The sequence below is a fragment of the Thunnus albacares genome, chromosome 8 (genome assembly GCF_914725855.1).
Source record: "Thunnus albacares chromosome 8, fThuAlb1.1, whole genome shotgun sequence".
In the NCBI taxonomy this organism is placed as follows: Eukaryota; Metazoa; Chordata; class Actinopteri; order Scombriformes; family Scombridae; genus Thunnus; species Thunnus albacares.
Window position 1 is genome coordinate 18,593,839 of NC_058113.1, and position 15,989 is coordinate 18,609,827.

Genomic DNA, 15,989 nt, shown 5'->3' on the forward strand with positions numbered 1-15,989 from the left:
CAACAAAGTACATAACACTGTACTTAAGTACAAGTTTGAGGTACTTGTATTTTACTTGAGTAATTCAATTTTATGCTACTTTGTACTTTATATTACTCCACTACATTCTGGAGGCACATTTTGTACATTTTACTCCACCGTATTTATTTCACAGCTTTAGTTACTTTGCTGATTCAAACTCTCATTATAAAATATAATCAACTAATAAATTATGATGTAATATTATAGATCAAGCTACCAGCATTATTAAGTAGTTACAACTAGCCCCACATTTACCAGCTGCAACATTAAAGTGATGCTTACACATGAATGCATCCATAGTCATAATCTAATAATATATAATGTATACGATTCTGAAATTCGTTGTTCTGCATAATGAGTACTTTTACTTTTGGTACTTTGTACATATTTTGCAGCTGATACTTACTGTACTTTTAAGTTAAATTTTAAATGCGGAACTTTGACTTGTATTAAAGTATTTCTACATTGTGGTATTTATATTTTTACTTTAGTAAAAGATCTGAGTACTTACTCCTGCCACCGCCTCATGGGAGCATATAGATGCAGCAGAAAATTAGTGGACCAAGTACAGAACCTTGGGGGACTCCGCAGAAGATGGAGGCTGGGGATGAAGAGGAGTTGCCAGTGAAAGATCAGTTGCATAAATAAAAGGAAATCCAGATTAACGCAGAACCAGAGACTTGCCCAGTGGTCGAACCTACGAATGACAAAGAACTGGTCTGCACTTACATTTCAAAACAAATCAGCAGCCAGGAGGAGGACATTTGTTACTCTTAGTAACGCAGATTCTCCAAAATGCAATTTTTCAAACATACACTTTTGAGCCAGGAAAATCACCAGCTGGTTTAAAATGTTTTTTTTTCTTTTTGAAGAACCTAAAGAGTAGTTTGGAAATTGGTCTGTAATTTATTACGGACTAAGGATCTGGATCTTTTTTTCTCAGCCCAGCTCAACTTTTTTCATGGTCCACTTAGAAGCTTTTTCCAGAGCTTTCAACCATATCAAACAGCAGATGAGTTTGCTCAGCTGTCATGGAGACTGATCTGTTGACATGTGAGCTCATCAGCTCCTATGATTTCATCAGCCACGCTTTTTTTTCACAGGACTTCTTCTCAGTATCGGCTTAAAATTTATATTTATTTTCAGGAACACGACCGAGACCACAACTGAATTTACAGCACAAAGGCTGATGTACAGTATATGACAACTGTTAAATCCACAACTATAAGCCACTGCAATTACATATAAATAATTCAGCAAACAAAAAATATATATTCACTTTCATTCATTTTTAAAAATATTTTAAATGTTTAAAACAATAAGCATTAAATTTTTAATCTCAAAATGCTATGATGTAAGTTTTACATTGGGTTTTAGCTGTAACATCAGACCACCTACAGGCATACAGCTGTGCAGTCATATGTTTTGTTCAAATATAACGCTCTGAACATTAATATGAGGCTATTTCAAGTGCTGTGGCCCACATTGTCTGTAAATTAACAGCTTTGTGAGCTGGCTTTTTTTTTTTTTAGACAGCATGCTGCAATGGGGTAGCAACTTACCCTCTAACTAATACGTGGCCCACATGCAAAAAGGCAAAACTCACACACAAATGACCTTTGGCCCATTTAGTTCAAGTCTAAACTCTCACAAAAGCTGGTTAGTTGTATATCTGGCCCGTGACTACTGGATCTGACTACCAGAAGTGGCCCAGATCTGACCCACATGGGTGAGATATCTGGGTTCAGTACTTGCAAGGAACCAATAATAGATCATATGTTCACTGTGATGAATTTTAAAAACTCAAGCAATTTTTAAGTACTGCTAATTGATCTTGAACTGAATGGAAACCTATGTCTGACGGTAAGAAAAAATCTCAAACTCTACAGCATGTATTTGAAAATTGTCAGCAAATATATTAAGTTAACGTGATTTGTAGTTAAAGAGATTTAACTGATACTATTTAGCATTTATAAGCAGTATATATACAATAAATAAATGGTTTCTAACATACAATAACAGACTATTGTGTTGTAGCAAACAGATTTAAGGGCATTTTAAGTGTTTATTCATGTCTGTTACAATATAGTGTAACATAGTTTTCAATCATGTTCAGTAGTTTTAAAAAGATTTTTAAACAGTTTTAAACATTTTCACCACACGCTCCTGAACAGTAATCTATAGTTAACATTATATCAGCATTTATCAGTATTAACACAGTGCACACTTTACTTTAGGTCTTCTTTTCAGTGGAATAAATAATTAACAACTATGTTAACAAACACTTTTAAGTATTTATGTATTTATGTTTGTGTTTTTTTTTTTTTTATCAGGGAATCTTAGCTAGTGTCTTCTTTTCTACTGTGCTCTGCTGGGGGGGCAGCATCACTGCGGATGATGAAAACAGGATCAGTAAGATGATCAGAAAGGCTGGCTCTGTGGTCAGCCTTACCCCAGACTCACTTGAGGTCACTGTAGAAACTAAAAACAGTTCTGTACTTTGAAGTCCATCAATTAGACCGTGTTTTTAACAGACTCAGAAGCTCATCCAGTGAACGACTAGTGATGTTTCAGAGATCTACTGAATGACTCAGAAGGTCTTTTGTATCAGCAGCAATCAGATGTTTTAATGAACACTTTTAGATGCGATTTAGTTTCAAAGCACCTGTCAGCTGTCAATCATGTCTACATGGCTTAATGAGGTTATTTATTTGTTGTTTACTGTGAACACAACGTCTACATTGTTTGCTTCAGCTGGTAATCATGTCTCAAATGAGTTTTTATGGTGTTATTTACTTGTTGTGTACCATGAATGCATTGTCTCTATTGTTTGCCGTCTGTATAAGTTAATTTGGTGGCAAATGAGTTTCCCCTCTGAAGATTAATAAAACTGTCTAATCTAATTAAATCAATCTAATTTATCAGTGCAGGATTCCAGTTGTGCAGGATGCAGGAGTCAGTACTAAAATATAATTGATGGGGGACAGAATCCACAATCCGTCTTGTTACTGTACTTCCACTGCAGCTGAACAGGAAAACACTGTCCGAAGGGACAAAAAGAGGGAATTAAGAATTTGGAAGAAATCCACTTTAAACTCTCAGACTGCTGATGCTTTATATTTGCCTCAGATACATTTTAAATACATTTTTACACAAAACAAGGATTGTGGATTTTGGCCCCCATCACTTACATTGAAAGTGCATTAAAGGGATCTTCTAATGGTCAGTATGAAGAGGAGGTATGATCACAGTGAATAAAACCTTTTTCAATCTTCATATGGACACCTAACCGTTGTTTGAAGACACACTTGAACAACTGTGAACCTATCCTTTAGCATTCATCAATTGATTATCTATTGGCTGTTAACTAATCACATGAAGTCACAGTGACCTCATCATTTGTTACTGGTCAACAACAAATGACAGATCCTGCATTAAATCATCATACAGCTAAGCATTACTTAAGTACGTGTTTTGTACCCTTGTTTTAAAGTGCTACCTTTACTCCACATTTTTAGGGTTTTTTTGACTGTAGATATAAATATACATACAGATATATATAGATGCTCCTTCAGTAACTTCACTGTTTAGAAAACACTTGATGGCTGGTGATCACTAAGAATAACTGGGCTCACCGTGGGACTGGCCTGGACCAGCCTCAGATTCCCACGACCCCTCCTCTCCTCTGCACACACAAATCAAAACACAGGCTGCAAAGGCGCACAAGCAGCCAGGAGAGATCGAGAGGCAGAGGAGCTTTGCACCACTTTTGAGTAAGACTGTTACTTACTATAAAAGCCTCATTTCAGGCTCAGCAAGCAGCCGCACGCTGACGCACGCAGTGAGGGATGGGAAAAAAACCAACGTCTTAATCTGAGCAGGAATTAGGGGGGAAAGTCTGGATTTAATCGCAAATCAAAGTGGAGAAGACACAGCGCGGAAACACGGAGGAGTGAGGCGAATAACGCAACTCATGGTTATTTATTTTGATGATGCCGAGGAGCCAGTTTTTTCTGCTTCGGATTTACGTCCAAAACAAAGCAAGTATTCAATCTGTTTTCTTACTGACTGCGCTAAAATAAACCGGACAGTGAACTGCAGTGAAATAATGTAACCAACAACAGAGCTGCCGCGAAAAAATGACTTAAAAATATAACATTAAAGATGCACTTATATGACTTGATTGGCAATGTATCATCTGACGACTTTGCGTGCTTGAATCGCCTGTTATGTTCTGTTGCTTCGGGGGGGAAATTAAATTATGAGTTCAGTCGGGAGCAATTATCGTAATGTGACCCCATTTTTCATAACTGCAGTGAGCTCGTAGTGAAATCATGAGGTCCTGATGAATGAGTGGTTCAGTTAACAGTTCAGTCCGGGTTCAGAGGGGCTGCTGCTGCTGCTGCAGGGCTGACTGGAGAGTCTGTGGTGCTCCACAGAGGCACTGGAGGAGCTGCAAAGGGATCTCATTAACTCAGCCACATGTCTTATTAAAGCAGCTATTTCCTGTTGTGTGCAATGCAGAGTAAACTATCTTCTCTCCCTGTGATGCTGCACTCAACACTTTCTTGTGTAACTCTTGTGTTTCTGCTCATCTGTTTGTCTTCTTCTTCTCCTCTGTGTAGTCTGAAGTCAGAGGATGACGGCAGCCAGTCCTGCCTGCAGCCCGGCCTCAACCCAGTCGTCACCTGTCTGCCTCCCAGCATGCCACAGACACCTGAGGAAAGGCAAAGACTTCCCGGCCAAACTGCACCTGCGCTCGGCCCCGGGCGTGTGGCTCATGCTGGGTGTAGCGGTGGTGCTGGTGGGGATGGGTGTGGCGGTGGCGGGTTATGTATCCGCTGTGCCAAAGCCTGTGGGGGGCCGTGGCAGCACCCATGTCGAGAGGATGAAACTAGCAGGGCCCGTGGTCATGGGAGTGGGCCTCTTCATCTTCATCTGCGCCGCCACGCTGCTGTATGAGAACCGGGACCGCGAAGCCCTCAGGCGAGAGACGGCTGAGGACCTTGAGGATCTGAAGGGAGGAGACGGCTGGGAGGATTCACAGGACCAGCCCAGCTTCAGCTGTCAGGAGCAGTGTGAGTGTAAAGATGTAGAGCCGGGATCCTGGGCCACTCCGGCACACACGCTCCCCCTCTCAAACCAGAACTGGGGCCCTGCTCCTGCTCCTCCTCCTCCTCTGCCTCGCAGGGACAGACACAACATCAGCAGCAGCAGATCATCTCCGCTGGCTCCTCTGGATGCAGGAGGCAAAGAGGAGGAGGACAGAATGCAGGAGGGAGCAGAGAAGGAGGGGAGGTCAACCCTTCTGGCCCGAGTTCTGCACCACCAGGAGCCAACTCCTCACTGCTCCTCCTCCCCCTGCCCGTCGTCTGTTTCTCACTCCTCCGTCCACTCGGACTCATGCAACTCCAGCGAGGTCAACTTTAACATACGGACAGGCTCTCCTCTGCCGCCTGAGCACTGAACTTCTACTGTCTCATGAAACGTGCATGATGAGTTAGATACATGTAAAAGTTTCATGTGCAGACACGCTAAAGACAAGACTATGCATTCCTCAATAAATAGATGAAATGTTTGTTGGTATGTCTTGGATTAGTGCCTCGGAGTGGCGCAGTGGTTCTGACTCACTGTCTATGAAGAGTGTTTTTGTCCCACATCGTTCTCTGACTCACCCACGTTTGAGGGATTGGAGCTTCGCTGTTTGATGTCAACTCGCCATCTTGTTGTCTTTGATCTCACTCATGCCAAAATCCCTAAAGCTGCTGCTTGTTTGACCATATTTGGACTGGGGAGGATTGCTAAAACTTATTTGGGTGCCATACTGGGAGACACACTCACTCTTGGCTTTCTCTCTCTCAGACACACATCTTCCCTCCAGACGTACAGCATCTACATTTGGAGGATAAAACAGTCTCAAGAGTCTTTACCTAATCTCACACTGTACTGTAATCTACTCTTTATCTGAGGAAACTGTGTCTCAGTAAAGGCCCTACAGTGGTGGAAAGTAACAAAGTACATTTACTGAAGTACCGTGTTTAAGTGCAATTTTGAGGTACTTCAGTGTTTCCATTTGATGCTTCTTTATACATCCACTCCACCACATTTCAGAGGGAAATATTGTACTTTCTACTCCACTATATTTATTTGACAGCTTTAGTTACTTTCAGATGAAGATTTGACATAATGGATAATATAACAAGTTTTTAAAATACAACACATTGTTAAAGATGAAACCAGTGGTTTCCAAACTTTTTGGCTTGTGACGTCTTACAAAAAGCAGTGTGTAGGCGGAGTCACATTTCAGATGTCTATAATTGGTTAACAGCTCCACCAAATAGTGATTTTTCCCTCTAAACTTTTCACATGGTTTCATTTCAATAAATGTTCAAATGATCCAATATTTCACTAAAAGTCAAAGATTAGAGAAAAAGTCCAAAAACTAAAAACAGATTTGTGTATCAGAACTTTGTTTTTCCTTCTTTCCTCTCCCATTAATCATCTCACGACCCCTCAGATTTATCTGGTGACCCTTTGGGGGGGCCTGACCCCTAGGTTGGGAACCACTGGACTGAACTATCTAACTGTATATAAAGTAGTTGAAACTAGCTCCACCTCCAGCAGCTACAACAGTAACATGCTGCTCTAACACTGATGCTTCAGTATTAATAATCTAATGATGTCATGTACAATAATATATCAGTCAGAAGGAACAAACCACTACTTTTACTGCAATACTTTAACTACAGTTTGCTGCTAATACTTATATAATTTTACTTGAGAAGGATTTTTCATGCAGCACTTTTACTTGTAATGGAGTATTTTTACATTGCTGTATTGGTACTTTTACTTGAGTAAAGGATCTGAGTAATTCTTCCACAACTGTCAGTATAAACCGGAGAAGCATATAAGGGCACACTCCTCTCACTCGACACCTACAGCCGCACTATAAATACCAGCTGGTGCTCTGTACACACTCAAGTTCTAGTTTTTTTTAGTGTAATTCATTTTTTTTTTCAAAATTCACAGTGTCTGCTGCTCAGTTTTCTCTCTTTCCTCGAGTGTGGTGAGGCGAGATGTTAAAGAATTTCAATCAGAGGCTGGATAGAAAAGATCAATGATTCAAAAAAGAAAAAAAAAAAAAAGAGAAAGAAGTAAATTCTGGTTGTTGGCTGTTGTGAGTTATTCCTGACACAGCTTAACTGAGAAAAGCGTTCCTGTGAGTCGTGTAACCGAAGCCTCACTCTCCCACCATCCCAACCTTTCATCTCTTCATCATCCGAGTCCTACGCTTTATTCAGATACTCCAGCAGTGGGATATCTCACTCCTTGGCTTCTGCAGGAAAGTGGGAAAAATAGTGAAAATACAGAAAAACAATGCAGAGTAAAAACAGGCGCAATTAAGCAAAAACAAGCATGTTTGGGGAGCGAGAGAGGTAAGGGGTAGGATTTTAATTATCGCCAGTGTTTTCTCCTCCAGCCTCTAATTACACAGGGGATCAGTCTGAAGGTTTTTATAGGTGCTTCAGGACTGCAGAGTATTTCCTTGTTGTTTGGGCCCATGCTGGGATCCTGTCATCCAGATGACGACTGAGACTGAAGTGTATAATTTGCAGCCACACACACTCATGGACTGGTGGATGGTTTTGTGTAGGTAGCTCTGCTGTTTTAAGATGCCGGATGTATATTTCAGTAGCAGGGATGAGTTCGAGGAGATGTGTGTCTGTTCTTGACTGAATCTTGCAACATGCTGCTATCCTCCTTCGCACTTATCGCTCAGAGAGGCAGCTCTCTCTCCTCACTCTCACACATAACACGAGTCACTCGCAGCGCACTTTGATGTGTTTACATTTAGGGCCCTATTTTAACCCGTGCAACTGCAACGACAAGAGCAAGATGGTAGGTAGGCGCACGGACAGTGTGGGTGCCTCCACATGCTATTTTAGTTCATGTATGTGCAGCAGGGCAACGTGCAAAAGGGCGAAGGTTGGAGGTGAATATAGATCAGCAGGTGTGGTGATTATTAAATATTTTCTCAGCCAATCACATCACTGGTCTCATAGCTCTGAAACACTTGTGCCAATCACAGTTAAACGTGATAACGACAGCTCAACAAAGGGAAAGGTTTTCTTGAGGAAATGTCTGGATGGTTCAGAGCGTCATGACATGAACACACATCATCACTAATCTGCATCACTATAATAACAATAGAAATAAAAAATAAAGAAAGTTGATTTGGTAAAGCTGTTCATATGATTATATCGGACCAACATGTATCTCCCCACGTACATGGTCACATAGTAACTAATGTTACACAACAGCGTTTGCACTTCAATGTCCTTGAAGAAGAAAACATGACACGCTACTTTTGCTAAAAAGAAAGTTGGAAAAGAGGCTGATGAGCTAACCTGACGTCTCCTCCATAAAAAAACAAAATATCAAGTTATAACTGACCAGTCTGATGTGTGTAGAAGTGTTTGTAGTTATTCTGTAGCAACCTGGTGACATCAGGCGATTTAATGAAGGTAAACACAGTGAAGGGCTGTGCGTAATGGCACTGCGCTCTTGCGCAGCACTCAGAGGCTCAGAGATCTATAAACATATCAATCCTGCTGCCTTCAGCAGGGATTTAATGAACGGAAGAAGCTTCTCATATGGTATAAACAGCTGTGGACAGCAAACACTGTAAGAATCATCCACATAGAACAATGCAGACTGATCACTGACTTTCCTGCTTTAACCACATTATATGTTATTTACTGTGCTGATTTTGGTTGGAGAAACTAACCTGTCTCACGACGGTCTAATCCCAGCTCACGTTCCCTTGAAATAAATTATTCATATCTTAAGCATTAATACATTGTTGCAGCACATCTGCAGCAGGTATTTAGTTTGATCCTGATAAAATCACCAAAGCAGCAGTGGATTGACGTTGTGTCACAAATACACTGAGACGTCTAGGACCAAATTTCAACCAAAATACAACAACTGTCTTTGTGCTGCTTCATTTGAAGTAAATACCACAAAAATACCCTATAAAACGTCAGAAAATAGTGAAAAATGCCCGTCACCATCTTGTTGATGTCTTCAAATTGATTGTTCTGTCCAACCAACAGTCTAAAGCAAAAAAATATTTAGCTTTACTATGACACAAGACAAAAACATCAACAAATCTTTGGACTTGAGAAGCTGGAACCAGCAAATGTTTGACACTGTTGCTTGAAAAATGACTCAAATGATTAGTAGGTCATCAAAATAGTTATAGATTCATTTTCTGTCAATGGATGTTGAGGATTACTCGACTAATCGTTTCAGTCTAAACCAGCAACAGAAATCATTTTGGTCTTGTTTCTTCATACAGCCTATATGTTGTATAAACAGTTTAATTTACCAGGCAGTAATCCTGATGATCAGAGGGAATTTCAATATCTCTACACACATGCACAGACCTCTGTGTTACATCTGTGTGTGGGTATGACTGTGTTACATAATTCAGCAACACATGTTTAATGCTGCATTGAGAATATAATTGAATCTGAGAGAGCAGCGTATGTGTGTGTGTGCATTGATACATATCTGAGCTGACGGACGGAAGACTGTAAGCTGCTTAACCCTGCGCTGACTCAGGACACTTGCAATTCCTCTGTTCCTTGAGAGAGAGAGAGAGGAGCTGTGATTAACATCTTTGGGTGTAAAATATCCGAGCGATAGAGGATCAACCAGCTTGAAGATGCGGGTCTAACTTCACCCGTTACAGCAGGAAAAGGGATTCAGTTTAAAAAAAACAGCCTTTGTTATAAGTGAGAAGCATCAGCAGGATGGAGAAATGGCTTCACTGCCTTCCCCAGACACAGTGGGATGAGTTACCAACTTGGTTTCATATGTTACATTCATACTGTATCCTCTGTTTAAAAAGCTAATAAACCAAATAACATTTTAAAGAGACATAAAATCCTTCTGGCTACCAAACTCTGCGTCCTCTTCTCTCACAGTTTTTTACAGTCCAGCTGTAATTTGCAGTGATTCCCAAAACTTCATTTGTGTGACCGTCATCAGCTGTGATTGGTGCAGAACAAATAGCAGATGCATCACTCACTAATCCAATTTCAGTCCCGTTTCCGGTCTCCTCAGCAGTCCTCATGGTGCAGTCAGTGGAAGAAGTATCCCCCTAAAAATGAAAGGACTAATATTCTGTGTTTTTGCCATCATGGTGCTCACACCTGTTCAAGGTAAGACAACGTAGTTTCTGGGTTTAATGCAGGTGTTTTCTGTTCTAAAACATTAAGACTTTGCACATTTAACACCTCAAAGTCCAAAAACTGGGCATAGAAGTCCTAATTTGATAAATTATTCATGAGCAACAGATTCTTGTCAGTTTCACAACATTTTGTTTAACTAATAATAAATCAATAGTAAATAGCTATATGTATTAATTTCTATCAAGTAAATAGCCCACTTGAATTGTGAAATATTAACAAGACCTGTTTCTAAAATAATGTCCATACTCATGTTCTGTTACGCTGATATATTTTTATATATAGAAAAGGATTTGAGAGGTAATATAAAGCTCTGTCTATAAAGTCATACAGTCAGTGGCCAGTTTATTAAGTACAATTAAATACAACTAATACAGTCTAATACAACAGCTCTGCAATAATGTAAGCAAGTCTAAAATATTCAGTTTCCTATAACGTTAGACAAGCAAAGCAGCAAATGTTCACATCTAATAAGCTGGATTCCTCACATTTTTGGCATTTTGCATGAAAAATTACTTCTTTACTTAATTAAAATCAAAATAGTTGCAGATTTATTGTTTTATCTGTCATTTGGCTAATGAATCAATCGACTGATTTTACAGTAAATCTTATCTTCATGACAGTTATAAAGTTTGTTTTTGTTGAAACTGTTTTAAAGCGCTGTTGATTCAACTTTATGGTCATTTTGGAGGATGTAGAGCATAAATACATCATATTCATGAAGGCAGGATTTATTGTAGAGCTTTTGCACCAGACTACATTAGTTTTAGCCGGATGTACTTAATAAACTGGCAACTGAGTGCATGTTAAGCCTTCCGGGTTAAAATAACAAATGCTACAGGTTGAAAACATTTGGACAATAAGTCTGTTTTCCCCTCACAATTAACCCCAACTTACTACCCCGTGTCTGCTGGTCCACCTGAGCTAGCACTAGCTAACGAGATGAGAGGGGATAAGGATTGTGAGTCTCACTTAAACTCATTTTGTGGGCCCGAGGAAGAGATTAGCCCTCCTCCAGTAGCACTGAATACAGCCATTTGGCAACTAGCCCTGAGAATGAACTCTAAACCTAAATCTCACACAGAGAAACACTGAGGTCCAAAAGTACCTGGAGCTGTATTCATAAAGCTTTCTAGAGCAAAGAGTTGCTCCTAGTAATGAAACTGTGATGTTTTCTAAGAATTTACCCTTTAAGTGAAAACTAGATCCTGTTAAAGATAAAAGTTATTCTCAAAGCATCTCAGCCCTTCAGAGAGCTCCTAAGGTGAAAAACTGTTAAGAGTAGGGAGGAGGACTTTTAAGAGGCTTAAGAGTTTCTGAAGCAGCAGAGGCAGGAGAAACATTCGCCGAACACCGAATGACAGTGAGTAAATGAAACGCTACAGATTAGATTGTGGAGGGATAATGTTTGTGGTTGATATCATTAGAGATACACTCACATCTCTGACCCAACACAATAACGCTATAATGCCAGAAATTAAAGTGATCACAACATTAAGATATTTGGCAACTGGAAAAATTTGGAATTTGCTGGCAGCTAAAAAAAAAGATTTACATGCCAACCAACGCTGCTACTTATATAGACTGGCCAACAATTACAGAAACTGATGACAGCTGAACCATTTTTACCCCGTTAATATCAAATAGATTAAGTACTAAAATGACCAGCATAGTGAATAAACATAAGAAAATAAATATAACAATTATCAGCATGTGAACAGGCTACTGCACAAGTACCCTTATATGGTCTGTGTTTTCAAACATTTTGAGGCTACTTTTAAAGTATGGCTCACAATTAATTCAACAGAGATGTTTATTACATAAAATAGTATTTATAATCACACCATGTCTTAATAGAGACTAAATTCTATGATTAGTCATATTGATTTCACTGTCCATTATCATTAACAGTGCATTTTTATTTCTTTTCTGTTTTTTGTTTTTTTTTGGATCAACCAATCACACTTTTTAAAAGAATGAGTCATACCTAGTATCAGGGTCAACTCCTCACTGAGGTAAAAGTTTCTGTCCCTTCTTTGCTCAGAGTTGCTCTGAGAATTTTCCTAAATCAATCCTAAGCTCCAACTCCTTGCTAGAAATGTTTAGGCTAAGTTAGGAGCCCTCTGACAGTTTTCTCAGGATGTTTGTGAATACGACCCCTGAATACTACCATGTTGTATCCAAATGTGCTGTCTAAATAGTTTGAATTATGTTTGAATATGAAAAGTCAGTTATTATTAGCTTGAAATATGAGTTTTTGGAAGCAACGTTTGATACCCATTTCACACCGCCAATAAATCACAAATTTTACGAAGCGGCCTCTTTGCATTATCAGAGCTAATGTGTGCATTTATGTGGTAGGAAACTAAGAGTTTGTCCCACTCCTGCACTGTATCCTGCCGCCAACTCTTTCTATTAACTCCAGTATCTCTCTGGTTAATAAAAACACGATGCTGACCTAAGACTTGGAGCACTCCCCGAATAACTCGAGTCATCCACTCAAAGAAACAGATTCCAGACTGCCGGAGAATAAACAAAATACTTCTGAGATGCTTAAGTGCTCGGCAGAATGTGGCTCATCAGTTTGACTTTCGACAACCCTCCAACATTTCACACATCCTGCTCCTCTAAATAGTAAATGAGTCCAACAAGCAATTACATAAATGTCTCAAAATCCAGAATAACTCAAAACATCTTATCTAATAATAATAGGCTGAACTAGGCTCAACTTCATGCTTGTCATTTGTCAGTTTTAGTCAATATACAGGACATTATTAACATTTAATTTTCAGTGTTACTTTAACAATTATTCTTCATTATTTTCAGTCACCTTTGGCAACACATTACGCCAGTAAAGCTTTATCGTATTAAACTGTATTGTCTCTGTGATGCTCTTTGGGCTCAGGTGATGAAGAGGAGCAGCAGGAGAAGCTCATGGAGGCGGTGGCATTTGAGGAAGAGGAGGAGTTGCTAGAGTGTTTCCGTTGTGACCTGGGCTTCTGGGATGCCTGCTACACCACCGAAACCAACTGCAGCGTTGGGGAGCGCTGCTACACAGGCCGAGGGAAGGCAGGTGAGTCGGATAAGATTGTATTTTTTGTCAGTGCACGTGTTTACTGAGAAATATCTGAGCATTTTTTCATTCAATTAACTTATGTCATGATCAATATCTCCATCTTTTCTCCCCAGCTGACGTTCTGGATGTTAAGACGTTGGGTTGTGTGAAAGCAGAGGAGTGTAATGTGGAGACCACGGTGGAGCTGTTCCCTAACAAAACTGTCTTTGTCATGACCAAACACTGCTGCGACACGTCCTTCTGCAACTCAGCACACAAACTTCCAGTCAATGCATTTTTGTACCTCACTGTGGCCGTTCTGACTTTGTGGCACCTCACTGAAGCCTCAACATGATCACAATAACTAACCTGCTTTTATTTAGTGAATGCTGTCAAAACTAATATTTTTTGTTCTGTAAATTCTTCCCAGAACAATAAATATTAGTGTCGTCTGCAAATTAAACAAATTTCAATATTTTTGATATCCTAAATATGTTATTTATTTACAAAATGAACAATTTAAGGCCTAATACTGACCCCTGTGGGACTCCACAAGTAATATCCATACATGTATAAATCAACAGGTATGGCTTTTCATGTTTTTTAAAAAAATATTTATAGCTCTGCACAGCACTTAAAAAGCATGGAGTACCTTGTGATGCACTCCCACCCCAACACCCTTTGACAGCAGTAATTACCACCAAGACTGAACTGCAGCTTCGGTTTATAACAAACATTCCTCTTATGACATCAAACCACTCACAGTAACAAAAAGTTGGGAAAAAGATTTTCAGTCTCTCAACCTTGATTAGAATTGGCCGACAGTCTGGAAACATAATTTTCCTCATCTAAATACCTCATTCAGCAGATAATTCACCACAAGTTTGTGCACAAATTTTACTTTACGCCGGATTGCAGATTTAGATTAAACAGTGACTTATGCACTAAATGTTCTGGCTCTGTTAGAGGAGATTACTTACATATGTTCTGATATTACTCTATCAAACTTTTTTGGTAATATATCAATAAGATTGTTGGAACCATCATTGATTAAGTCCTTCCCAGCTGCCCTGCTCCTCATCTTATTGGGTACAATCCAAATATATTGTTATTGTTTCATGAGAAATGGATAATATTAGCTACCCCAGCTACTGTGGAGAAAACCATTATTAAGAATTGGTTTGAACCCTCTACTGTCATGAAGAGAACGTGGCTAAATCTTTTTTCAGATTTGTTTACTTGAAAGGTCCACTGCCTGAATTAACGGGTCTGTATCTGATACTGTGATCAACTGATCTAAAGCTATCATGATTACTCAGGGGCTTAACTAAAGCCAACTTTGGCCTTGCCTTGAACTCATTTCCTTTCACATAACCCTTTCTATTTAGTACTATAGGCCATGTACATAAATGTATATGTTCATATGTGTATGTTTGTAATTAGCAGTTTGTTGTCTCTGTTGTCGTTGTGGTCATTTGTTTCTGTGGATTTACTATGTATGCTGTTCTGTGTCTAGGGTGTTTTGTTTAATTGTGCATTTACATTGACTCATAGTTATTATTTATTTGGGCTTTTTTCTGTATTATTATTCTTTGTCTTTATTTTGCTCTTTTCCTTTTTTGCATTTGTTGTTTATTTATTTATAGTTATTATTATTATTATTATTATTTTATTTTTTGCTCTTGTCTTTTTTTCATTCCTGTTGACTAACTCCTGATCCCACAGTGGAGTTTTCTATGTGCTTTGTGATCTACAACCTTGTTTTGCATTATCTCAATAAACAATTGATCACAAAAAATTATAATAATAAAGATTTTTTTACTCTGTATTGTTCACTTATAAAACTGTATCTGAATTACTGTATGGAGGTAAGGGGTAACACCTACAAAAGCACCGTATACTCATTGTGCAGACTACAAAAAAGAGCCATGAGGATACTAAATAATGTAGGACTTGGTGAACACGCTAACAAGCTGTTTTTAAAGACATATGCTTTGAAGGTCATGGGTCTGGTAGAATTTAAGACGGCACAAATAATGTTCAAAGCAAGAAATAATTGACTTCCTGGCAACGAATAAAAAATGTTCTTAGACAGAGAGGGGGGTTACAACTTAAGAGGAAAATTTAATTTAAAAAACATTGTGTTTGTGCCACTCTGGAGAGTATGTGTATTTCAATTTGTGGGGTGAAATTTGTGGAATGGTTTAGATGTAGAGCTCAAGCAAAATAAACATATAAATCAATTCAAGAAGATGTACAAAAAGTATTTTTTGAGAGGTACGGGGACGAGGAGGGGGCTTGTTTCTCTCAGGACTGTGACGCTCGTTGTTGATGATGTTGCTGTTGTTGCTGTTATTGTTTTTTTTCTCTGTGAGTGTTGGGACATGCTGGATGGGCACCCACACAATGACTATGTATGTGTAAACAGGAAAAACATTAAGGTAATTATTTAAGTTATATTTGATTGACACTAGTGTAAATATTTAAGTTATACATGACAAACATTAAGGTAATTATTTATGTGTATATATGATAAACATTAAATTCATTATTTAAGTACAAAAAAAGGATAGGACCATATAAGTGTAAACTTCTTCCATTTCCTTTTTCATACATGTAATATTTACTATTAATGTTATTGGTTATTATTGTTTTAT

The 15,989-nt window shown here is 38.9% G+C and overlaps 2 protein-coding genes across 3 annotated transcripts; both read left to right on the plus strand.

Annotated features, from left to right (window-relative positions):
- Window positions 1-538: 538 nt before the first annotated feature.
- Window positions 539-6,039, plus strand: LOC122986679. 2 transcript variants are annotated; one of them, XM_044357976.1, is made up of 2 exons: window positions 539-4,061; window positions 4,647-6,039. In XM_044357976.1, the coding sequence occupies exon 2, from the start codon at window positions 4,661-4,663 to the stop codon at window positions 5,486-5,488; it is 828 nt and encodes a 275-aa protein (XP_044213911.1). In that variant the 5' UTR covers window positions 539-4,061; window positions 4,647-4,660; the 3' UTR covers window positions 5,489-6,039. The 2 variants fall into 2 exon arrangements, with proteins under 2 accessions (XP_044213911.1, XP_044213912.1); XM_044357977.1 differs by having other exon boundaries at window positions 539-3,794.
- Window positions 6,040-10,169: 4,130 nt separating this feature from the next.
- Window positions 10,170-15,977, plus strand: LOC122986957 (sperm acrosome membrane-associated protein 4-like). The gene is made up of 3 exons (XM_044358514.1): window positions 10,170-10,250; window positions 13,183-13,350; window positions 13,467-15,977. The coding sequence occupies exons 1-3, from the start codon at window positions 10,196-10,198 to the stop codon at window positions 13,685-13,687; spliced, it is 444 nt and encodes a 147-aa protein (XP_044214449.1). The 5' UTR covers window positions 10,170-10,195; the 3' UTR covers window positions 13,688-15,977.
- The last annotated feature ends 12 nt before the right edge of the window (window positions 15,978-15,989 follow it).

Bases quoted from the DNA above. Each gene is read 5' to 3' on its own strand.
- LOC122986679 (XM_044357976.1), top strand. From the start codon at position 4,661: ATGACGGCAGCCAGTCCTGCCTGCAGCCCGGCCTCAACCCAGTCGTCA.
- LOC122986957 (XM_044358514.1), top strand. From the start codon at position 10,196: ATGAAAGGACTAATATTCTGTGTTTTTGCCATCATGGTGCTCACACCT. The intron at 10,251-13,182 runs GTAAGACAACGT...CTTTGGGCTCAG, and splicing joins GGTGCTCACACCTGTTCAAG to GTGATGAAGAGGAGCAGCAG. The intron at 13,351-13,466 runs GTGAGTCGGATA...TTTTCTCCCCAG, and splicing joins CACAGGCCGAGGGAAGGCAG to CTGACGTTCTGGATGTTAAG.